This window comes from Rhinoderma darwinii, chromosome 2, assembly GCF_050947455.1.
Source record: "Rhinoderma darwinii isolate aRhiDar2 chromosome 2, aRhiDar2.hap1, whole genome shotgun sequence".
NCBI lineage: Eukaryota > Metazoa > Chordata > Amphibia > Anura > Rhinodermatidae > Rhinoderma > Rhinoderma darwinii.
In genome coordinates this window covers 118,679,678-118,704,367 of record NC_134688.1, presented here as the reverse complement: position 1 = coordinate 118,704,367, position 24,690 = coordinate 118,679,678, and the positions used below count along the sequence as shown (strand labels likewise).

The 24,690-nt window shown below is 41.2% G+C and overlaps 1 protein-coding gene across 1 annotated transcript; it reads right to left on the bottom strand.

The window, feature by feature from the left end:
* Nucleotides 1-1,798: 1,798 nt before the first annotated feature.
* CCNT1 (cyclin T1) lies at nt 1,799-23,757 on the bottom strand. Its single transcript, XM_075852216.1, has 9 exons — nt 23,562-23,757; nt 18,962-19,043; nt 16,558-16,686; nt 14,197-14,257; nt 8,607-8,669; nt 7,749-7,794; nt 5,972-6,135; nt 4,193-4,263; nt 1,799-3,095 (listed from the first exon to the last, which is right to left on the bottom strand). The coding sequence occupies exons 1-9, from the start codon at nt 23,705-23,707 to the stop codon at nt 1,944-1,946; spliced, it is 1,914 nt and encodes a 637-aa protein (XP_075708331.1). The 5' UTR covers nt 23,708-23,757; the 3' UTR covers nt 1,799-1,943.
* Between the last annotated feature and the right edge of the window lie 933 nt (nt 23,758-24,690).

The following is a 24,690-nucleotide window of genomic DNA, read 5'->3' as shown; positions in this document are numbered from 1 at the left end:
ATCCAGCCTAATTTACAGAGCCAGCTACTATATTCTGATGCCTATTTTTAGATTAGCAGACTTATAATGCAGAGTTTGCAAAAACGTGAGCTTCCCATTGTGATGATTCATTACAGCTTTAATATTCCTACTGTTTTCTAAGCAGCTGGCCAAATATGTCTAGATTGTGTTGCTTAGAAAAGCAGGTCACAGTTTGCAGATGACACATCCATATCTCAACACTCTAGTGGAGATTTAGATTTGTAACCTATATGTTGAAGGTTTTAGCAATAAGTATATGTGAATTTGTTTTACTTATGTACGATAAAAAAAGAGATTGGGGGAAACGTGGCGTCTTCCTGTCAGAGTTCCTCTTTAAGAGCAATGCTCCATACCACAGCTTTCCCTGCAATTCCAGACCTCAAAATTTCCAACTTAATGTGTGATTTCCAAAATACCAACAAGAAAAAATAATAATTTGAATTTAATAATATTAGCAGGATAGACGGTAGCTGGGGCTGTTACTATTTTGTATTTCCTGAATGGATATTTATAGCATTATCTATTTCATAAAAAGAAAATCTTATTATAATGGAGAGCATTAGGTCAGATCGGCATTAAAGGGGTTGTGCAGCGCCTCTCTCTTCCGCCTGATCTGACATCAGATGTGGAGAGATACTGCTCAAGGGTGGGTGGCACAGTTGCCAAGGCAACCGTCCAACGCCCGGCAGGTATCTCGCATGTATCCTATTAATTGGACTAGGAAACGAGCGCGATAAGTGCAAGGCGTTGGACAGTTGCTTCGGCAACTGTCCTGCTTGACGTGGAGCAGCATCTCTCCACCCCCCGATGTCAGATAGGGAAGAAAGAGGCGCTGCACAACCCCTTTAAAGAGGACTGTTTTAATAAATATTTGTATGCCACATGAAATAACAATACTGGAGCAGCGCTTTTTAAATTTTTTATTCTGAGATGTGTCGTTCCTCTGTTATTCATCGTAGAAATTTATGAATGAATTGACAAATGGGCGTTACCATTCCCTTTGTTAGTCTGCCATTGTCAGCACTGATTGGACAGTCAGTCTCTGTAGGGACACACCTCCAACTGGTAACATCTAGTTGTCAATTTATTCATACATTTCTAAGAGAAATAACAGAGAAACGATACAGAGTTCTAAAAAAAGAGGCTCCAGAATTGTTATATTATGGAGAATACAAGTATTTACTAAAATAAGATTATCTGTGTCAAATACCATCAATGATAGATTGAATAGTAAGAAACAGAATTCTTGAAAGCAGCAGACTTCAAAATAAATGATTACCACACAGTTCAAAATATCTAACACAACACAGAAAAGTGACAATGAACATGTATGGGAAACATGACTGAATACTCATCCATCAAAAAACTCACTTCTTTGATCTGTTAAGCCTCTTTATAAGTTTGCATTTGTAACCACGTATTCCATGTGCACACACAATTGGCATGCAGAATAGTTTTTCAGTGTGAATTCAGAAAAGAGAAATGATGCTCATATAAGTACCTGGACATGCTCGTAAAAACTAACAAAAAATAAAAAAATAAAAAACCTCAAATTTGTTTCCTTGAAATTCTCGATAAAAAGCTTTTTAAACTCTGTGTTCACATAAATAGCAAAGTACACTGACATACACCCCATTTTAAAAGGACACAGATGAGAAAAAAACAACATGAAAAAGTGTAACAACAGAAAACTGTGGTGATTTTGAAAGACAAGTGGTAGTCAAAAACACCAGCTGTTGTATGAAACGAGACTAAAAAAACAGAGGAGACAAGGAAATAAGATTTTAAAATGTTACTTAAGACATGAAATACATGACAAAGTATATGGAAGAGCACAGAGAAAATATGCTGGTAAAATAGTGCTAAGAAAGTGGCTACATAACCCTTTCATGCAAGTCTGAAGATGAGAACTTCATTAGCAGTTATTTGGGTAGTGGTGGCAGAGGCGGAGGTGGCTCAGCAGGAAGGGGAGGAGGTCTGGGTTTTTCGGTGTTGCTCGGCCTAGGCCTGCGATAATCTCCATATTGATGCAAATACTGAGGTGGTTGCATGGGCTGCACTCCCTGCGCACTTAGCAGTGAATGTAGCATGTTTACAGTGTCTTGGTAATCAATAACCTTTGTTGCACTGTGTCCATTTGCACCAGAGGAGGGCTCCCTCTCTGTCTTTCCATGACTTCGTGCTCTGTGCGATGCTTGTGCCACAAGGGTGTCAGTTGTGGGAGTTTTGGAAGTCCTCCTTAGTTTGTGAAAAGCGGGGTCATGGCCACTGATATCATCTGAAGGAGGTCTCTTTCGAGAAGTTAATGTTTTGTGAGTAGAGCTACCTAGAGAAGATCGCTTGCTAGTAGAGCTGCCAGATGAGTCCTGATTGTGTTGACGGTGAGACTGGCTGTTGTGGTGGTGGTGATGGTGATGAGATGATGAAGAACTGCTCTTATGTTTTTCCCTACTTTTGCTGCTACTACCACCACTCTCTTCAATTGGCACTTTAATGCAAATCTTTCCCTCCTCTGGTTTATCCCGGTTGGCCACAGGAATAAGCAGTTTCAGACTGGTAGATTTATCTGTCCGTTCGTGACTTACTTCATGCAAGGGAATCTTCAAAATGATGGGTGATGTGTGGCTCTCCTTCTCCCGTTCTCTCTGCTGCTGAATGAGTAGGTTTTGGGCAGCGCTTGCATACTGTTCCTTCAAGTTGGCTCCCATGTGTTCCAGCTGTCGTTTCTGTGCAGCTAACTCTTCAGCATGCTTCGCACGATACTCCTTCAGTGATACTTTTGCAGTGGTAGGAGGTTTGCTTACCGGTAGTAAGGACTGATCAGTGCATGGATTGTGCTCACTTGTCCGTTGTGGCGGCCTCTGGTTCTGTAGCAACGTTCCCCATGAACTTCCAGACATTCCAGAATCCACTTTTGATCCAGAAAATGAATGAGAAGACGCATCAGACAGGGGGGAACAGTTTGTAATACCACTACGGGAGAACATTTGAAGTATAGTCTGGTCAGAAAGATTGTCATTGCTATCCTCATCGTCACAACCGTCCTCTCTGGGTTTGCTGTTTGCTTGGGTAGACTGAAAGAAAAAACAAATAGAAGCATATTAGAAAACCTTAAACTTCCGTAGGACTAATGACACTACTTCCATTACCCTTTCACTGCCAACTACGTACGTCCTGATTTAAAGTGATTGCCGCGGCTAAGATATCAGGGCCACAGCTTAGTATTATGTTCTAGCCTAGAGTCTAAGCTAGGTGCAATATTTTCTTTAGAATCATCGCTACTTTATATTTATAATTCTATTTAGGCTTACATTCACAGCACTTTGAACTTTATATTGTATTTGTGGTTGATTCTATGTGCTATATGCATATTTTTTAATCAAATATAGTTACAGCACTTCAACCTTTCCATTACATTTGTGGTTGTCCCTGTGTTATTCACATGGGTGTTTTCTGTGATCATAGCCTAGCAGCCATAGTGAGGGTGTTACACCAACTGGTCAAATAGCAGAAGTAAGAGCAGCACAGCAGAACTGGAACACACAGGGGTCAATAGGGTGCCGGCCTCAAGGGATCTGATTTGTAAAGCCCTCAAATGTAAACAAATCCAGGAAAAGAGGCAGCACTCCAATTTCAAAATGTCAAAAAATGGTTTTATTCACCCATATGTGCAAGGGATGCAACGTTTCAGCTGCTCAATGCAGACTTTGTCAAGTTTGACAAAGGCTGCATTGAGCAGCTGAAACGTTGCATCCCTTGAACATATAGGTGAATAAAACCATTTTTTGACACCAAACTATTCAGATTTGCAATTATTTTGTCTGGTGAGCTCCATATTTTGGGCTGTCGCTAGAAAAGGCTCACACTATTCATTGTGCATAAAATCAATAAAATGATTATTTTTTTATTCTAGAATACCGTGGATGTGCACACTCTTTTTCTCGTTTGTTACTATTGTCTGTTAGATGGCAGTGTCGGACCCCTACGGCCTGATTTCTTAGCAGTATCCCCCCATTTTTTACGTCTAATAAGAATACCATGGTGACGTCCAGTGATGTCATAGCATTTGCTTCTGTGTTTTTTAATAACTTTGTAACCAAGGGTATTTGATGCGGCTACATTCAGAGAAAAACTTGACATTTTAGTAATTCGTAATAATGAATAGACTTACTCTCCAGTTTCTAATATGCTTCAAACGATTGGGAGTTCTCTCTAAGATTTGGAGAAACTCATGTGTCAATTCTGCAATGAAAAAGGATACAGTTCAAGGTTACACTCTGCAAACCTAGGGACATTATAACCTGCAAAACAATATATGTGACCTGAAATGTCCCCACCCTTTTTCCGCCACTCTCGAGCCTGGAAGCTCCTGCAGCAGCGATGCAGCCATGAACAGCACGTAACCGCTGCAGGAGCTTCCGGGACTACAGGATATTTCAGGGCAGAGTACCCTTTATAGCATTTCCTGACCTAGTAAGGATTTTTAAACGTCCCGGATAACCCCTTTAATAAGTATCTTTGCAGTGTATGTGCAAGCAATCATACGCATGCTGCCATTGGGAATCTTCGAGATCTCTATCCTATATACCCTATTTTTCAGATTATTAGACACACTTTTCGCTCTAAGCTGTGCAGCAATCTGCTGGTGCATCTAATACTCGGAATGCACACAACAAGAAGCAATCTGAGCTTCAAATCTATCTAAGGTCCTGGCACTGCAGTGTTATAGAAGAAGCATGTCCTGTGCTTTGTGCATAGAATCTCTGTGTTATCTGCTCACTAAGCAGCACATCTTACACACAGACTTCTGTAAAGTGTGACTATTCAGTGAGCAAATAACACAAACAATTGTACACACAACACAGTAAATCTAATGATGGGGCAATGTAGCTAGCAATGTGATGGGGCACTGTAGCTGGTAACATGATGGCGCACTATAGCTGGTAACGTGATGGCGCACTATAGCTGGTAACGTGATGGCGCACTATAGCTGGTAACGTGATGGCGCACTATAGCTGGTAACGTGATGGCGCACTGTAGCTGGTAATGTGATGGCGCACTATAGCTGGTAATGTGATGGCGCACTATAGCTGGTAACGTGATGGCGCACTGTATCTGGTAATGTGATGGCGCACTATAGCTGGTAACGTGATGGCGCACTGTAGCTGGTAATGTGATGGTGCACTATAGCTGGTAACGTGATGGCGCACTGTAGCTTGTAAGGTGATGGGCACTATATTTGGTAATGATGGGGTGCTATATTTGGTAATGTGATAGGGTGCTGTAGCTGTTAATGTGATAGGACACTGCAGCTGTTAATGTGATGGGATTGGCAGTGTGACATGCACATCACTGGCAATGTGATGGGGCATAGTCGCTGGCAATGTGATGAGGCACCGTCGCTGGTAATGTGATGGGAAACTGTTGCTGATAATGTGATGGGGCACTGTCGCTGGTAATGTGATGGGACACTGTTGCTGGTAATGTGATGGGGCACTGTCGCTGGTAATGTGATGGGACACTGTCGCTGGTAATGTGATGGGACACTGTCGCTGGTAACGTGATGGGGCACTGTCGCTGGTAATGTGATGGGACACTGTCGCTGGTAATGTGATGGGGCACTGTCGCTGGTAATGTGATGGGGCACTGTCGCTGGTAATGTGATGGGACACTGTCGCTGGTAATGTGATGGGACACTGTTGCTGGTAATGTGATGGGACACTGTCGCTGGTAATTTAATGCTTAGCATTGCAAAGCATTATATCCTGTAACCCATCTGATCCTGGCCGTTACAGCAGAAGTCTGGCGGTAAATCCCAGGAGCCGAACCTGTGCAATCATCCTGACATAAATGTATATCATGGAGCCTTTAGGTAAGGCAGTCATGATGTACATTTATATAATGTGCCTTAAGGTGTTAATAAACAGTATAGAAAATAAGGAATACAAACCATCCAAAAGCTTTAGTGTTACTGTCACATCCACATACTCCCACCACGGTTTCCCGTCTGTTGACACAGGGATCTCCCAGTTAGACCACTTACAGGCCAAATGGATGCAGACACAAGCCACTACCGGAGGGGTGTATTGAAGGCTGAACGTAGTTAAATGCAGACTACGGAAAAGCAGATGAAATATTATGTGAAATAAATTTGCTTAGGGGAATTACACTTTTAATTTAGGACTGGCCATCTGAAGTCTTAAAATACAGCTTACCAGTCCTGAAGAGGAGATCTGGGAAGCCTTAGCTGAGGAGGTCTATATATTGATCTTTATTTACATAGGTGTTCTGAGAGAAGCATACCCAGACACAGAAGTGTAAACAAAAACTGCCAAATTTACAGCTGGGGATCCTGACATCATTTCCTAAAGAACGAGTCTTACTATAACATACGTTTAAGATTTCAGGTGGCCAGTTTTATGGGCCCTATGTGCTAATAGTGTTATCCCTCCTTAAGATTTGGCAGCAAATATATGATCTTTTCTTAGGCTCCATGCACACGACCGTAGAATTCATCCAGAATTACAGTCCGCAATTACGGACCAATTCACTTCTATTGACCACGAACACCTTTCCATATATTTACGGGAAGGTGTCTGTGCCGAAGAAAGGCTCCGCAAAAGATAGGATATGTCCTATTTTTTGCTTTTTACGGACGTTGCTCCCATACATTATATGTGAGCATGGCCTGCAAATGTGGGTGGCTGTCCGCGGCCGGCCATTTCCATAATCACAGACCGTAATCACTAACTCTATGCTAAAAAAATAAATAAAGTCAGCATGTCCTTATGGTTATTAACAACAGGAAGCTATGTTCCCTTTTTGTGCTAGTGGTGAAATATTTTCTTTAACAATCTATCTTTAGATAGGTACTGATACTCTGCCAACAGCTAATTTTGCCAGGGAACGCCGCGGCCCGCCAGACATTTTTCCTGCAGCAGGAAAGTAGTATTGCAGAGTATTACAGAGCAGCTCCCAGTTCTGGTTTTTCGAGAGTGGAACAGAAACAAAGCGGCTCAGTGCTCACACGAGCGCTTCTGGCGCTTTGTTTTAGTGACTGGTGGGGGTCTCAGTGCTCAGACCCCCACCAATCAAAACTTCTGGCATGTCACAACAGAAGTTTGTTGAACGTTTAGTTACCCTTTAAATACATGTAGACTCAAACTCAAGACAGAAAAGCGAGATTAAGGACCCATCTAAATGGTCGGCTTGTCAGGACAGGTGGGCTCAGTCATTTGAATATGTGTGCAAATAACAACATATTTTAAGTATAGCAAATATAACAATAATGCAAACAATAAAATATTTAATATTTGAGATCTATCTACTTGCAGGGTGCTGCATCTGTGTTTATTTGCATCTAAACATATCCAGGATTTCACAAACACAGTAAGTTGAGATCTTAGTCAAGTACACTGTGAAGAATTTAGTGTAGGACAGATTCATAAGTGGAGTTCGTCCAAAACGTTTTTTTTTAATTCAATAACACAGTATTCAGGCATTATTCCACATACTCCATGTTAAAGAGTAACTGCACTTTCATCAAACTTTTGATATGTCATAGAGACAGTTTGAACCGGTGGGGGTCTGGGTCCAAACCTCTGATCTGTCTCTATGACATATCAAAAGTTTGATGAAAGTGCCGTTACTCTTTAACACCCCAGTAAAGTGTACTTTATCAGTATATTTGTTTAGCCTCTGCCCTCTGAAATAAATTAATAAATAACCTGTTGGTTGCCATGAAGTAGGATGTCTGAGCCAAGTCCTTGCTTGCTGAGGAGAAAGAGAGAGGTGATTAAATAAATGCAATATCTTTATTTGTAGGCTATTTCCCTATATACAAAAAAAACCCTTAACATTACACTATTTCTATTAAATAATGCTCATAATTATGAACCGGCATAATTGTTTTCAAACTTGCTCGATGTGTAGCTCTTTGGATCCTTCCAGAGTGCGCTCACTGGACTGTTTCCATATCCCGACAGAATTGTATGGAGCAACGCCTCCTCACCACAGTGACACATTTTACCAGCGGTAGGACCATCACAATCTAAGATTTATCCCCTACCCTTTGGATAGGTGATAGATGTTACTGGTGGGAAAACCTCTTTAGATTACTTTCACATGCCAGTATTTGTAAACCAAAACAAGCTCCAAAACAGAGTGCAATCTTCCCATTATACTTTTTGTCTGTTTATATTGAACTCCTAGTTTTGGCTTTCAAATGCTGATGCAAAATACTGACCAAAATACACTTAATGGTCGGTCATGCTGGTCCCTATGCCAGTCCATCAATTTTTTTTACCGCGCTACTAGCTATATTTTTTATTAATGATACACTTTTCCCACAAGCTGGTATTCATCATTCAAAGCCATAATGCAAGAACATTTCTATACTAAAGATTTTAAAAACAACTAAACATTAAAGGGATTGTCTGCAGTCGCTTCAGGAGAAGTATGACATGCCGGCCATTCAATTTATGGCCCATCCATGTAATATTTGGACGAACTGGGATTGCTATCCCCTGCTCCGGCTAATAGTACTAATTTTAACATAATAATGTGTAAAGAAAATTACTTCTTACCTCTTACTAGCTGAGTGCACTTCACTACATGAGTGTGTGGGTGATCAATAGTAATTTCAAACCCTGGAAAACAAAAGACAATACTCAAGATATTAAACGGAGATGAAATGAGGACTATTTGGGTTGAAGAGAAGTATCAGAATGCAATAGAGAAGATAACAATGGTAAAAGGATAGTTACATAGTATAGTTAGTTAGTACGGCTGAAAAAAGACACATGTCCATCAAGTTCAACCAAGGGAAGGGAAAAGGGAAGGAAAAATTTCTACACATAGGAGCTAATATTTTTTTGTTCTAGGAAATTATCTAACCCTTTTTTAAAGCCATCTACTGTCCCTGCTGTGACCAGCTCCTGCGGTAGGCTATTCCATAAATTCACAGTTCTCACTGTAAAGAAGCCTTGTCGCCTCTGCAGCTTGAACCTTTTTTTCTCCAGACGGAGGGAGTGCCCCCTTGTTTTTTGAGGGGGTTTTACAAGGAACAGGATTTCACCATATTTTTTGTATGTGCCATTAATATATTTATATAAGTTAATCATGTCCCCCCTTAGTCTTCTTTTTTCAAGGCTAAATAGGTTTAATTCTTTCAATCTTTCCTCATAACTTAAATTCTCCATGCCCCTTATTAGCTTCGTTGCTCTTCTTTGTATTTTTTCCAACTCCAGGGCATCCTTTCTATGAACTGGAGCCCAGAACTGAACTGCATATTCTAGATGAGGCCTCACTAATGCTTTGTAAAGTGGCATTATTACATCCCTGTCCCGCGAGTCCATGCCTCTTTTAATACACGACAATATCCTGCTGGCCTTTGAAGCAGCTGATTGACACTGCATGCTGTTATTGAGTTTATGATTTACAAGTACACCCAGATCCTTCTCAACAAGTGAATCCGCCAGTGTAGCGCCCCCTAGGACATATGATGCATGCAGGTTGTTGGTACCAAGATGCATAACTTTACATTTATCTACATTAAACTTCATTTGCCAAGTGGACGCCCAAACACTTAGTTTGTTTAAATCTGCCTGTAATTCATGAACATCTTCCATAGTCTGAACTATATTACATAGCTTGGTGTCATCTGCAAAAATAGAAATAGTGCTATTAATCCCTTCCTCTATATCATTAATAAATAAGTTGAATAATAGTGGTCCCAGCACTGAACCCTGGGGTACACCACTTATAACCGGGGACCATTCAGAGAAGGAATCATTGACCACAACCCTCTGGATACGGTCCTTGAGCCAATTCTCAATCCAATTACAAACTATATTTTCTAAACCTATAGTCCTTAATTTACCCATTAGGCGTCTATGGGGGACAGTGTCAAATGCCTTTGCAAAGTCCAAAAACACTAAATCCACAGCGGCCCCTCTGTCTAGATTTCTGCTCACCTCTTCATAAAAACAGATTAGGTTAGTTTGACAACTTCTGTCCTTAGTAAAACCGTGCTGGCTGTCACTTATAATGCTATTTATTGTCACATAATCCTGTATATAGTCCCTCAATAGCCCCTCAAACATTTTCCCCACGATGGATGTTAAGCTTACTGGTCTATAATTACCCGGGGAAGACCTAGAGCCCTTTTTGAAAATAGGCACCACATTTGCCCTGCGCCAGTCCCTTGGCACTATACCAGTCACTAGAGATTCTCTGAATATTTTGAAAAGGGGGACAGAAATAACTGAACTAAGCTCTTTAAGAATTCTAGGGTGTAACCCATCTGGTCCCGGAGCCTTGTGCACATTTATTTTATTTAATTTAGCTTGGACCATCTCTACATTCATCCAATTCAGTATATCAACTGATATATTAACAGCACTGGCACCGGCTACATCAGCTGCTCTTTCTTCTGTTGTATATACAGAGCTAAAGAACCCATTTAGTAACTCTGCCTTCTCTTGATCCCCTGTGATCAACTCCCCATTACCATTATCTAGGGGTCCTACATGTTCAGACCTTGGCTTTTTTGCATTTATATGCTTGAAGAATTTTTTAGGATTTGTTTTACTATCCTTGGCCACCTGCCTTTCATTTTGTATTTTTGCTAATTTTATTACATTTTTACAGATTTTATTAAGCTCTTTATATTTTACAAAGGCTACAGCTGTACCCTCAGATTTGTATTTTTTAAATGCCCTTTTTTTGTCATGTATTGCCCCTTTCACAGAAGGTGTAAGCCATGTGGGGTTTAATTTGAGTCGTTTATACTTATTACCTGTAGGAATAAATTTTGCACTATAATAACGCAAAGTAGATTTGAAAATCTCCCATTTATCATTTGTTCCATTATTTGACATTAGTTCTTCCCAGTCTATATCCTGAATTGCAGCCCTCATCCTGTGGAAATTGGCTTTCTTAAAATTAAATGTTTTTGCCCTCCCAGCCTGCGTTTGTTTTTTACAGTATAGGTAAAATGTAACTATATTGTGATCACTGTTACCGAGGTTTTCACGAACATTGACATTCCCAACAAGATCTGCATTATTAGAAATGACCAGATCCAACAGAGCTTCACCTCTAGTCGGGTCTTCCACAAACTGGCCCATAAAATTTTCCTGCAACAGGTTGAGGAAATGTCTCCCCTTTGCAGTTGAAGCCGAACCATGACACCAATTAATATCCCGGAAATTAAAATCTCCCATTATCACTACAGTACCCGCCTGTGCAGCCCGCTCCATCTGTTTATATATCTGACCTTCCATCTCCTCAGTTATATTGGGGGGTCTATAGATTACACCAAAAGTAATTTTTTCAGTGTTTACCTCCCTTTCTAGTTCCACCCACAAGGTTTCAACCTCCTCACAGTCTTCACCCACTATTGTCTCTTTCACACTCGCCTTCATATCACTTCTCACATACAGACATACACCACCACCTTTCCTATTTGTCCTGTCTTTACGAAAAAGTGTAAAACCCTGTAGATTTACAGCCCAGTCATGTGAAGAGTCCAGCCATGTTTCAGCAACACCAACTATATCTATATTTTCTTCCAGTATCAAGGCCTCCAGCTCCCCCATTTTGCTTGCTAGACTTCTGGCATTTGTGAACATACACTTTAACTTGCCTGTCAGTTTTTCACTTTTATTATCAGAAATGTGATTTGACATTAATCGGTCCTTTTTATTTACACTGATGTTTTGTAACGAAAGGATCTCCTTATCTTGTTGTCTAGTCCTCTCCCCACATTCTGTTTCTCCCCCCACCAATATAGTCTGACCCCTCTCTAACCTGGCTACCCCTTTTTTTTCTACATTGACCTCCCTCCTCAGCCCTAGTTTAAATACTCCGCCACCCCAGCTAGAATTCTCTCCCCCAGCACAGCGGACCCCCTTCCATTTAGGTGCAAATCATCTGCAGAATACAGTTTGTACCCCAATGAAAAGTCAGCCCAGTGCTCTAGGAACCCAAATCCTTCTCCTCTACACCAAGACTTCAGCCATGCATTTAACTCCCTAAGCTCCCGCTGTCTTTCCTGTGATGCGCATGGCACAGGCAGTATTCCTGAGAATACAACCTTGGAGGTCCTTCCCTTCAGCTTGTAGCCTAGTTCTTTAAAATTATTCTTAAGGCTCCTCCACCTACCATTTATTCTGTCGTTGGTACCGACATGGACCACGACAGCTGGATCATCACCAGCCCCTCCCAGCAATTTGTCCACCCGTTCCACCACATGCCGAACCCTGGCACCAGGGAGACAGCAAACCATTCGGTTGAGGCGGTCTTGGCGACAAATTATTCTATCAGTCTTCCTGATTATAGAATCCCCTACAACTATCAATTGTCTTGGCTTGCCTGCATTACCATCCCGCCGACTACTAGCTGGGCTGTTCTCCCGGCTGTTAGGGAGATCAGTATCCACTAGGGCTGCCTTTTCTGAGACTGACACCCTCGCATCATCACCCAACCTGGCAATTTTGCTTGGAATGCCAGAAACCGGATCGGCCTTCCTTGTCTTTGACCCCTTTCTATTGCCCCTAACTACATTAACCCAGCTACTTACCTGATCCTGCTCACCCATGTCTTCACCCTCCAGTTCTAACCCACTAACTGCATGCTCTGTGAGCAGCAAGCTCCGCTCAAAATTGTCTATCCTCCTCAGTGTTGCATTCTGCTCCTCCAGATCTCTAATACGAGCTTCCAGGTGAACAACATGCTCACATCTGCCACAGAGATATTCACCCTGGAACTCCGGCTCCAGTCGTGTATACATATGACAAACTGTGCACTGAAGAAAACCTCCAATCTTGCTATCCATTATCCAAGTTACACCAAAACAGCGAACAATTGTCAAAGAAAAAGAAGAGTACTTACTGGGGCTTCAACTCCTCTTTTCAACTCCGGTTTTAGAACTCCACTTAGTTCACAAGCCACTTAAACCACCAAGCTCAGAAAGAGCAAACCAAGCTCAGAAATAAATAATTAACTCCTACATTCTCCATAATAAACATTTTTTATATTCACCATAAGGGTATGTCGACACCTATTAGTTTTGCGATGGAAAAATCTGTTGCAGATTTCGCAGCAAAATCTGCTTTTTTTTTCACATGCAGATTTTGTTGTGGATTTCTTCCTAGTATTGCAAAGAACGAAATCCGCTGTGAAAATCTGTATCATCAATTGACACGCTGTGGATTTCCCACTGCATGTCAATTTACGCACAGCTTTTTTTCCGTTGAATGTGGAAGAGATTTGTTAAAATCGTATCCACTTCGCTGCTAATAAAAGATATTCTGCCTGCACATCCGAACTGAAAATCCGCAGCGTGACCGACCCATGTGAACATACCCTAAAACATAACAACATGTTCATAAAAACATTGTAGTATGCTGCTAGTAACATTAAGAACCATTTACGGAAGTATGATCAAAATGTACATTAGAACAAAGCAAGCCATTAGACCTATGCTTTAATTTTCTAAGGGCCTGTTCACATCACGTTTGCCTTCCGTTTGGTCAGAGGAACAGACGAACAATAAGACAAACGGAAAGTATCGTTTCCTTTTGCAATGCCATTGATTTCAATTGTATTTTTTTTCTTTCAGTTGGTTTCAGTTTCAGCACAGTACGCTATTGTTTCTGTCAGAAAATTGGAAACCTAGCGGAATGGACGCAAACTGAAACCCACTGAAAGAAAAAAATGACCATTGAAATCCATGGTATTACAAACAGAAACGATACATGCCGTTTGTCTTTCTGTTCATCTGACAGAACAGATGATCGGAAAGACCAAACGGATGGCAAACGTGATGTGAAAAGCCCTAACTTGTACTAGTCAACAAACAGTCTGATGTCTAATAATGAGCATTTATATTTCATACACGTCACTCCATACTTTAAGCATCTTTCTTTTTTTTTTTTACCAGAAAGTACTGATAAAAGTAAAATAGTGCTGACAAATTAACAAAGTCAAAATGAAACAATGCACATAGCAACACAACCATGTAGTAAGGCCCTTGAGTAGCAAGAGTATCATCCACCACATAGTGTTATTCTGCAGACTCTTCCTCCAGGTCAGTCTTGCTCCATGGCTGTGATCAAGGCTTAGTTGGGGCTTTCCAGGCTTTCCCATTTTCAGCCATCCTGGAAGACTTACCCAGGGTCTGCAGTATAATGCTCTCTAGAATGACCAGGTCTTGGGCTTGTTGCAGGTATGCCTGTTGTTGAGAGGACAGGCAAATTACTCACTGGCAAGCACTCTGTACAAAACAACCAGGATATGCAGGAAGGGTCACCAACTGGTTATGGTCCTGCGGTAACTATGGCTTATTTGGAATCCTAAAGTTTCTACTCAATATAATGGAAAAAAAATGCTTAACAAAAGATTCAATCATGTGCTGATCAAATGTTATTAGCAGTGAAGAGACCATACCCAGTTGGCAAGCCTACATGCTAAAAATAGTTGCCACGCAACAGAGGCAAAAGGTCCAGTGAAAGACAATGCTAGATGCAAACAAGTAAATAAAAGAAGCATGCTCAGCGAACTAATCCATCTTCATGAAAAGAATGGTATCTAATCCTTACCACCAGTACAAGACTGACTCAGAGACCTACCTGCCTTCCTTTCACTTAGCTAATACAATGTCTCTGTCCTAGTCCTTTAATTCACAGAAAGTAAAAGTGCCCAAATTAGCCCCAACCAAAAGTATTAGCTATCCACCTGCACTGTACGTCTGTTTGCTTCCCCTGGACCCATAACTATGAACGATGCATAGACTAAATAGTAATTGTATTAAGATGTTTCATCATTACAGCACAAATGCTCTGCTCTGACTTAACATAGGGCAGGGAAATTAACCAGCTCTAAGAGGTTTAGCCCTTATGTGGCCACTTGAGTAAACATTTAATAGACACTTCAGATCGTTAAAGGGGTTATCCGGGACTTTTAAAAAAATGTCAGTAGGGCAGGAGATGGTATAAAATAATAAACTAGCAGATACTCACCACCTGACATGCCCCCAGCTCCAGCGCTGAGGCCTCGTTATCTGCCACTCCGAGATCTCCGGCCTAAACGGTGATATGCCATGAACGGCATGTGACCGCTGAGGCCAGTGATTCGCTAAAGCGGCACATGAACGGCATGTCACCGCTGTAGGAGGAGCTTCCAGGACCAGAGCGGCCTCAGTGCTGAAGAAGCGGGCATGTCAGGTGTTTGTTATTTTATACCATCCCCTGCCCTACTGAAAATTTTTGAAGGTCCCAGATAACCTCCTTAAGTCACTTAATAAGTTCAGCAAAATGCTGGCATTGCACATCTGAGTTGCCAGTAATAAGTAACATCAATTCTAGAATAACAAGAATAGACATCTAATGCAAAGGTGGTAAAACATGAGCAGCCGTCTAATGGTTCTACAGCAAGGCTCATATATTTTACTTTTCTATGACAACAGAAGGACTAGGACACTGCAAGAATTTCCAACATGTTTGAATATCTCCTTGTGCGATAACTGCTCTTTCATTTTCCAAAATATTCTAGGAATGTTGAGAAGATGAAAGCGGGAACTTGATTGGTGCTTTAGGCAACACTAACCAAACAGTTTTTTTTATGCATGAGATATAATATTCCTCCCTAAAAAGACAAACTGTCTTGTCACATGTAAAGCTGTCGTAAGGATACCGCGTAATCACTTGGTCAACAGGTATCAGCCACGACTCCCCCATAAACATACATGTCAGGTCCATAGTATGAGAAAAAGTTACTAGACACCTCTGCCGCTATTTATCGCAAGAGCTATTTATCGCAACAACAGTATGCGACCCATCATTGACCAGCGTAAATTGGTTATGCAGTAGTAATAAAAAGGGTCTGCTTTTTTTTTTTATATAAAAAGCGCCACTCTTTTGGATTGACTCTTTTCTTTTTGATACAATAACTGCATTAAAAACCTAATGTGCGAATTCAGCCTCAATGCATGTCACCAGCCTGAGTGCATCAAGTATACACATTTTTTTAAATATATTAATTAAAAATGCTGCATGCAGAGGAGGAATGTTTACAGAGATGATTACATAGAAGTCTATGCAATGGATCTCTGCAGCACATGTAGGAAAAGGCAAAGTAATTTACAATCGCTCAGAGAAGAAACATATAGTAAAAAATGGGAGTACACGATGGCTAGTTAGTTTTGGAAATTTGTCTCAAAACAAGTGCTATAACTTGGACTACTCTGCCTGTAGTTAAGGATACCCAAACACAGTGAGATGTAGTTAGTGAGGCATCTCATCGTGTTTGACCCCCTGCTGTGCTGCAGTTATCCCATAGGTTTTTCAACATGTTGGAGATTTCTCTTTGTGAGATATGGAGCATTTTTCATCATTAGACATGCTTGTTAGTTGTATATACGCAGTGCAGATCTTAGCCCAATAACCATATCAGGCTGAAATATTGCACCATGTATGGCCATCTTTACACTCTGACAATTTATAAATGTATAAAATCACAGTAGCGGTTACAAACCTCACTTTGGGTGTCCGGTAGGGGCTCCTGAGCATTAAGACAAGCATGAGCGACCTTGATGACATGCTCTAACTTCCGAGGCTGTTCCTCCACCTTTGCTGCCAAAAACAGTGCAGCAGGTGCTACAGTCTGAGATTAAAATAATAAAAAATAGATAATGCATTTTAAAATATTATTGACTTTAAATTATAGTTATAACTGTTATGATATTATAAGCATGATTTATTTTCATGTATTATCATGCATATGTACTTATCAACTGATAACCACTGACTACAAATGCTTCACACCACATTTGGGAGATCCGTACGTTTTTCTTACTCAAAGGTGGGAACAGACCCCGGTCAAAAATTAAACATTTCCTAGCCCCTTGCAAACAACCTTTATTATTATTTTTTTTTGTATACGGTTTACCTAAAAAAAATGTATTCTATTATATACATAAAGTATTCTATTGTTTGCTATGGGTGCACAATGCATATGTTGGTATACGTTCCCATACCAAACGTCAGGCACACAGTTTTTTCTTACCGTAGGCCACAGCATACGGCCCCATACACACAACCGTGCCCGTAATCACGGTCCGTGATTACGGGCACGGCTGGCCGCAGACAGCCGTCCGCATTTGCGGGCCGTGCTCCCATTATAAAGTATGGGAGCACGGTCCGTAAAATAAAAAATAGGACATGTAATATTTTTTACAGGTTTCTACGGCACAGACACCTTCCCGTAAATATATGAGGTGTCCGTCAGCCATAGAGATGAATGGTTCCGTAATTACGGACCATACTTACGGTCCATAATTACAGGCAAAATCCATGGTCGTATGCATGGGGCCTAAGGCCTCACTATATTGTTTATGCTAAAAATAAATGAAAAGTTAAAGGGAACCTGTCACCAGCATTTCACCTATCGAACCTGCATTACCTGGTGGAAGTGGGTGAAAAATCATTTTTATGTAACCTATAATAATCTTCTAAGTAATCTCTGTAGCTTTAGTATTCAGTGTTTTAGTGTTCCCGTGCTGTATGCTAGTAAGCATAAAAGAGTCATATCTTCGCTCGAAAAGATTCATATCTTCATTCCTCAAGCCTTTCCGAGTTGACCCTTCCTCTTTACTTTTGATTGTCAGCTCCTCACTTACCCCAGCACACAAAATCATGCGCTTGCGCATCTATGGCCTTGTACTTGCGCACAACGGGACACCATAGTGGCGAATGCGCAGTAACTAGATTTGAGGCCTGGACGAAGCAGGGAAGGGTGTCGGCACATACATGACGAGCGCATGCCCGTTATCTCAGACGAGATTTCAGCATTCAGGACGGGTCAGTTTTTGGCGGTGGGCGGGCATAAGAAGAGGAACGAACAAGACTGCCGGATTACTACCATAAAAGCATCGAAATGTTTGCAGACAGTTGTTTCGATCGGAGTTTAGGAGAGGGGAAAACGGCTATGAACATTTGACAGCAGCGGCCAGCGAGGGGTCTTTAGAGTTCAATAGGTGAAATGCTGGTGACAGGTTCCCTTTAAAGAATACACTTTTTTTGGTAAATAATGGCAGACATTCAAACACAAGGTGAAATTGTTTACAAGCATTTGCACAGTAGAATTTGGCTTCGTGAGAAAAAAAAAATAAAAAGACAAAACAAAATCACTTTCATTTAAAAAAAACTAAATACAATCAGATCCGTAAAAGTTGCATCCTTTTTTTTTTTTTCAAGTCTACTTTTTTTCATTTTAAAAATGTTTTATTTTATTTTAAAGGAAACGTTTGAAAAGGAGCCGTGAACCTAGCTTTAGTGAATGTTGGAGTCCATGCCTACTTATGATTACAAAGACGACATACAGGAGAGCCAATCGACCAAATGTGGTATGAAACCGGCCTAACAAAATCCCTCATGTTTGTGTAGACTAAAAATCAGTCAGTCCAGGTATATTCCTTACATATGACTGTCTCAGTTCTTCTTATATTAAATATAAAAAAAACAAAAAACTGCTTAGGCCTCATGCACACGGCTGTGCCCGTAATCACGGACCGCTATTGCGGGCACGGCCTGCTGTCCGCATTTTCGGCCCGTGCGCCCATACTTTGTATGGGAGCACGCCTCGTAAAAAGCAAAATATAGGACATGTCCTATCTTTTGTGGTACACTTCTACGGCACGGACACCTATCCATAGCGATACGAAAAGGAATCCGCGGCCAATAGAACCGGTCTGAACACGGTCTGAAATTACGGAGGATTTTTACGGTCGTGTACATGGGGCCTTAAACAAAAAGGGGTTAAAAAACGGCTCTATAAAATCTTGCTAGTTTAGGATTGACCGTAACCACCGCACTATTTAAATGTCAGAAGATTTAAGAAAAAGACAATACCAATAACAACATCACACAATATCACTTACGTTACGGTGGAATCGTGTAAATGATTGGACCATATAGAAGCGATGCATGTATACAATAGCTGTATTAATAGTCAGTTGGGATCTTCATTTTTAAAACTAAGGAAAATCATATACTCAAAAATATACCAAAGGTTTAATTTACAAGAAACCACACTGTTCTTACATTCTAAGGGTATGTTCACACATAACGTAAACACTGTGGAATTTCCGACCAGATTTTCTGTGTGGAAATTCTGCAAAGTATTATAGAAGCAGCAAAGTGGATGAGATTCGGCTAATCTCATCCACACGTTGCAGGAAAAGTTGGCAGAAAAAACGTGCCTAAATTGAACAGCGGAGTAGATTCTCAATTTGCAGCATGTCAATTTCTCTTGCGAAAACACTGCAGAATCTCCTAGCAGATCTGGTCGGAAATTCCACAGTTTTTATGCTGAGTATAAACATACCCTAAAGCTGGGCTTAAAGAGGCTGTCACCAGTTTATAACTGCCCCATCTCCTACCTAATCTAATAGGCGCTTTGATGTAGATACCTACTGTTTTGTTTGTTTTTTTAAGTGTTTATTATTGAGCAAGTTATGAACATTTTTCGATTTATGGAAATTTTTTCTAAATGCCCACAAGGTTATTCTTCTATTCACCAGGTGGGAGTTGTATAGAAAAGTGTATGACGCTGACCAATCAGTGTCATACACTTCTCTTCATTCCAGCCCAGCTTGATTCACAGCACAGCGTGATCTCGCGAGATCATGCTGTGATGCGACTTCCATCCGCAGGTCATCCGGAGCGATGGAAGACTCAACAGATATCGCCTCCAGCCGCTGCAGATTTGGATAAACGTCCTGGCACGGCTGGAGGCGGTCTGTTCAGTCTTCTGTCGCTCCGGTGAAGGACCTGTGGGAGGAAGTCACGTCACAGCGTGATCTCGCGATCAGCGTGATCTCTTCTCTTCATTCAAGCTGGGCTGGAATGAAGAGAAGTGTATGACGCTGATTGGTCAGCGTCATACACTTTTCTATACAACGCCCAATTGGTGAATGAAAAAAAAACCGCCCACTTGGGCATTTAGAAAAAATTAGCATAAATCGGAAAATGTTCATAACTTGCTCAATAATAAACATTTCAAAAATACAAAAAATAGTAGTTATCTACATCAATGCACCTATTAGATTAGGTAGGAGATAGGGAAGTTATAAACTGGTGACAGAGCCTCTTTAAGAAACTTCTAGGCACTTACATTATTTAATATAGAAGTGGTTTTAACATCACAATATTTCTGCATAAATTTGAATGGAAAGGCCCCGCCACTAGATCCCATTTTCCTCCATATTATGACACTATCCCCATCATAAAATCATTCAATCACTTGTTAACATCTGAATTCCCAGAGCCATTCTGACTGAACTATATCCACCTCGTCACACCATAGAGGATCTATAACATTCCCAGAGTACAGGAATATATCTATGATTGACATTAATTATTTCCATAAATTTTTTGCTTCTGAGGAAATGAACAATCCATTGAATGACCATAATGGTTATTTTACTGTACTTATCTTTAGTTTTACAACCACCAATGAATATATCAGTTTGTTAGAATATTTTGCATTTTGAGTTGTCATGTCAATACAGACATGAAATTTAAAGAAAGTTTTTGATTAGCGAGTGCGTCACTCTCAACTGAATAATCTGCCAGCATCAAGCTAGCTGCACGTAACTCTAAGGGTATGTTTACACGTAGAGTCAAAAACGTCTCACAATACGGAGCTGTTTTCAAGGGAAAACAGCCCCTGATTTTCAGACATTTTTTTAGCAACTCGCGTTTTTCGAGCTGTTTTCATTGGAGTCTATGAGAAAACGGCTCCAAAAACGTCCCAAGAAGTGTCCTGCACTTCTTTTGACGAGGGTGTAATTTTACGGGCCGTCTTTTGATAGCGCCGCGTAAAATGACAGGTCGTTGGCACAGTACATCGTAAAGCCCATTGAAAGTAATGGGCAGATGTTTGCCGACGTATTGGAGCCGTTTTTTCAGACGTAATTAGAGGTGTAAAACGCCTCCATTACGTCTGAAAATAGATCGTGTGAACCAAGCCTAATAAGTGGGCCCGGCCTAGTGAGGTGACTAAGCTGAAACTCCAAGCTATGTATCAACTTTCATGTCCTCTGCATATTGCAGGTGAGTACGTCACTGGAAAACTGAAGGGCTTCTATTGGTAACAAGGACACTTTATTTATTTTTCTTAGGTCAAGGCAACAGTTTTTGTTGAGACAGATTATACTAGTTCATACTGTGGCACTTCAATAGCAATTGTAGCAAGATTTTCATGCAACTTTTAACAAGCCCATATCCTTATTGATGAATCTGTCACATGGTCACGCTTAGGGTTCTTTTACACCGGCCGTAATAAGGAGCGCCGATCAAGGAGACAGCTCGTTGATCGGCGCTCATTTACTCCTTTCACAAGGTGCTATTATCAATAATAATATTATTATTGTTATTACGGTCGCTCGTCCCCATACATTTCCATCATGTCGGCAGCACGTCTGTTGAGGCTGGGTTCACACGAGCACATTAACGTCCGTAATGGACGGACGTATTTCGGCCGCAAGTACCGGACCGAACTCAGTGCAGGGAGCCGGGCTCCTAGCATCATAGTTATGTACGACGCTAGGAGTCCCTGCCTCTCTGCAGGACAACTGTCCCGTACTGTAATCATGTTTTCAGTACGGGACAGTAGTTCCACGGAGAGGCAGGGACTCCTAGCATCGTACATAACTATGATGCTAGGAGCCCGGCTCCCTGCACTGTGTTCGGTCCGGTACTTGCGGGCGAAATACGTCCGTCAATTACGGACGTAATGACCTTGTGTGAACATACCCTTACTCAGGGATATGTGCTGCCGACAACAATAATATTTTGTGCTTCTGTGAACCCTTGTTTGCCTGATAATTGGCCTGTGTAAAAGAGAGCCTGAAGAAGCCCTGAAGTCCAGCTGCCCCACAGAAGAACAGTACTATAAATTACACTTGAGGGGACGTTTCAGATTTCACATTGGGGTTCAGAAGCTTCAAGTTACAGTTTTGGTTACAGGACACTTGCATGAAAATCTCATGAACGTAGCAGTGCATGGAACTATGGGTGAATCCACACGTAGCAGAAATGCCTGAGACTGAAAGTCAGTACCATTCATCTGCATGGGGTTGTTGCGGGAGCAAGTACATGTATTTCTGCAAGTCCGGTTCAGATCAATGGAAGGGTCTTAATAATTTCTGCAACAAATCTGCCTCGTGTTAATATACCCTTTTAGGCCTTGTTCACACATTGCAGACTTGCTGTAGATTTTGCATGTATTTTTTAAGCCCTAAAAAATAAAGGAACTGAACCTAAACAGAAGAAATATATAAAGGAATGCCATAAAGTGTCTCTTATACTGGATCCAATTCTAGTTTGGGCTTAAAAAATGCATTTAAAATCTGCACTGTGTGTACAAGGCCTTACTGTGTAATGCAAAGATTACAATTGTGAAATGGTGCTGTGGTGCTTTTTTTTAACAAACGAGGCCAATATTTTGCATAGTTTTTTAATGCGTACCTCCAAGTTTACTGAAATATGTTAACAGTGCGGAGCGCGCACTATAATCATTTCTGTAAACAACTTTGATTAGCGATTCTGCTTCTATCAGCAGAACGGAGTGTCAAATCTGCGCCGTCGACGGCTCATAACTCTGCAGCGAGAGACAGACCGTCCTGTCCGTCTCCCGTATGCAGATTATTTTAAGAATTTTGTTTTAACGTTTATTCCATATTAAAAGTGATGCAGTGCTTGAATATTGATAATATGCACTTGCCGACGGCATTTGTAAGACTTTACTTATATAATAGGACATATTGTATAACACAGGGCACAGGAAAAATAAAAAGTGAACGCAGTACTTTATTACACTAAGGACACCACACATCTGCCTCAAGTTTATTATCACAAGCACTTTGCAGTCTATTTTTTATTTTTGTGTGCCTTGTATTATGTACAATGATCCACTTGTCCTGCTCATCCAGCTTTACGCCCCTAGAACAACAATCCAAGCGATCACTCTGCTATGGTAATGAACTATTAGCTCTGGCTGATGGGAATGTACTTTATGGTTTATAGAAAGTATTTAGCTCCTGAAGAAAAAACATTTGGAACTTGGTGACAACTTCCACATTTAACAATTGAACAGGTCGCATTAGGGGACATTCACATAATCGTAGGGCCTCGTATATGAATAGGAAGTCTTCATACAACTGCACTTCAATCAGAGGTCTGTATGACGGGATTATCAGTGTAGCTACGTACCGGTGTACAGCGCTAGAAAACATGTAGTGGGGGCTATGCAGAGACCCTGCCAACCCAGAGCATGGCTGTCACTAGCATGTGTAGCCCCCCTCTAAAGACGTGCATTCTCACATCTGAATGGCTTGTGTCTACCCTCTACTCCTGCAGTAAATGGTCTCATGCAATGGACAGAGGGAGGAAACTGCTCCCCTCGCGTGGAACATAAACCGCCCAAATTTAGGCCTTAGTTCCTAACAAGAACCCGAGAAGGCCACGGAAGGATACACATTAAGCCGTTGGCCCATATCTTGCAGGAGGTTAGCCGCCTGCTGCCGGTACGAAAGCTCCTTATCCGGGTCCAAGCCGACACGGCGAGAGGGGCTGCGCTCTAGCTGCTCCCGAGTGAAATACCAGCGGCTCGGCGGCGCCATGACGGGATAGGTGGGAACGCGCGAGGGAAAACAGGAAGTACGTCATGCCGAACGCAGCACGACCTGACCGCGTACACCGGAAGTTCTTATTAGAGGGCGGGGCGATGTGACGTCGCCGGCAGATTCTTCCTATAGAAGGTACAGAGGAGATGAGGAACTGGACAGCTGCGTCAGGAATAGCTTGTATCATATATAGAATAGGCTACTGACATTCTTGTCGAGTTTTAACCCCTTGATGACATGGGAATTGTCATTTTTCCAGCGGTCACAAATTATTTTTTGTGGAGGGAGTATTTTTATTTTTAAAGTAATTTTTATTATTATCCTAATAGCAAGGGCAAATGCAGAATTTTTAAAGGAAGGCTTGCAAGTGCGTTGGTACCTACAACGGAAACGGCAAACGGACATTGGCAACTTTCTACATGAATCACAAAATGTTTACATGGGGTGGTTTTGGGGTTAGTGATCGTATTCTTTTCATGCTCCTGGTGGTCAAAAGGGGTATTGATAAACGTTATACGTAACGGTTATGGGTTTACCTTTTCCCTCCGCAGCCATTTTTTTGTATCTTCAGTTTCGCTTTTTTTCTCCCCACCTTCCAAAAGCCATAACTTTAAATTTTCGATCGATAGGGCCGTATGAGGACTTTATTTTTGCGGGCGAGTTGTCGTTTCTCACGGCACCATTACCATGTAATGTATTGGGAAACTGGAAAAAAAAGTTCTTTGTGGGGCGGAATCACTTTTTTTTGTCACTTCATCTCCCACAATAAATGAAATAAAAACTGATCAAAAAGTCTCATGTACCCCAAAATGGTACCAATAGAAACGACAACTTGCCCCACAAAAAATAAGCCCTTATAACAGTATAAATCGACAGAAAACAAAAAGATGTGGCGACAAAACACAAATTTTATTTTTAACAATTCGTTTCTTGTACTATATAAATTTGGTATCACCGTTATCGTATTGACCCGCAAAATA

Excerpts from the sequence above, each read along its gene's own strand:
- CCNT1 (XM_075852216.1), bottom strand. The coding sequence starts at position 23,707 with ATGGCGCCGCCGAGCCGCTGGTATTTCACTCGGGAGCAGCTAGAGCGC. Across the intron at positions 6,136-7,748 it reads TACTTCATGGCAACCAACAG|TCTGCATTTAACTACGTTCA; the intron begins GTTATTTATTAA and ends GCTTTTCCGTAG. Across the intron at positions 4,264-5,971 it reads AACACTAAAGCTTTTGGATG|AATTGACACATGAGTTTCTC; the intron begins GTTTGTATTCCT and ends TTTTCATTGCAG.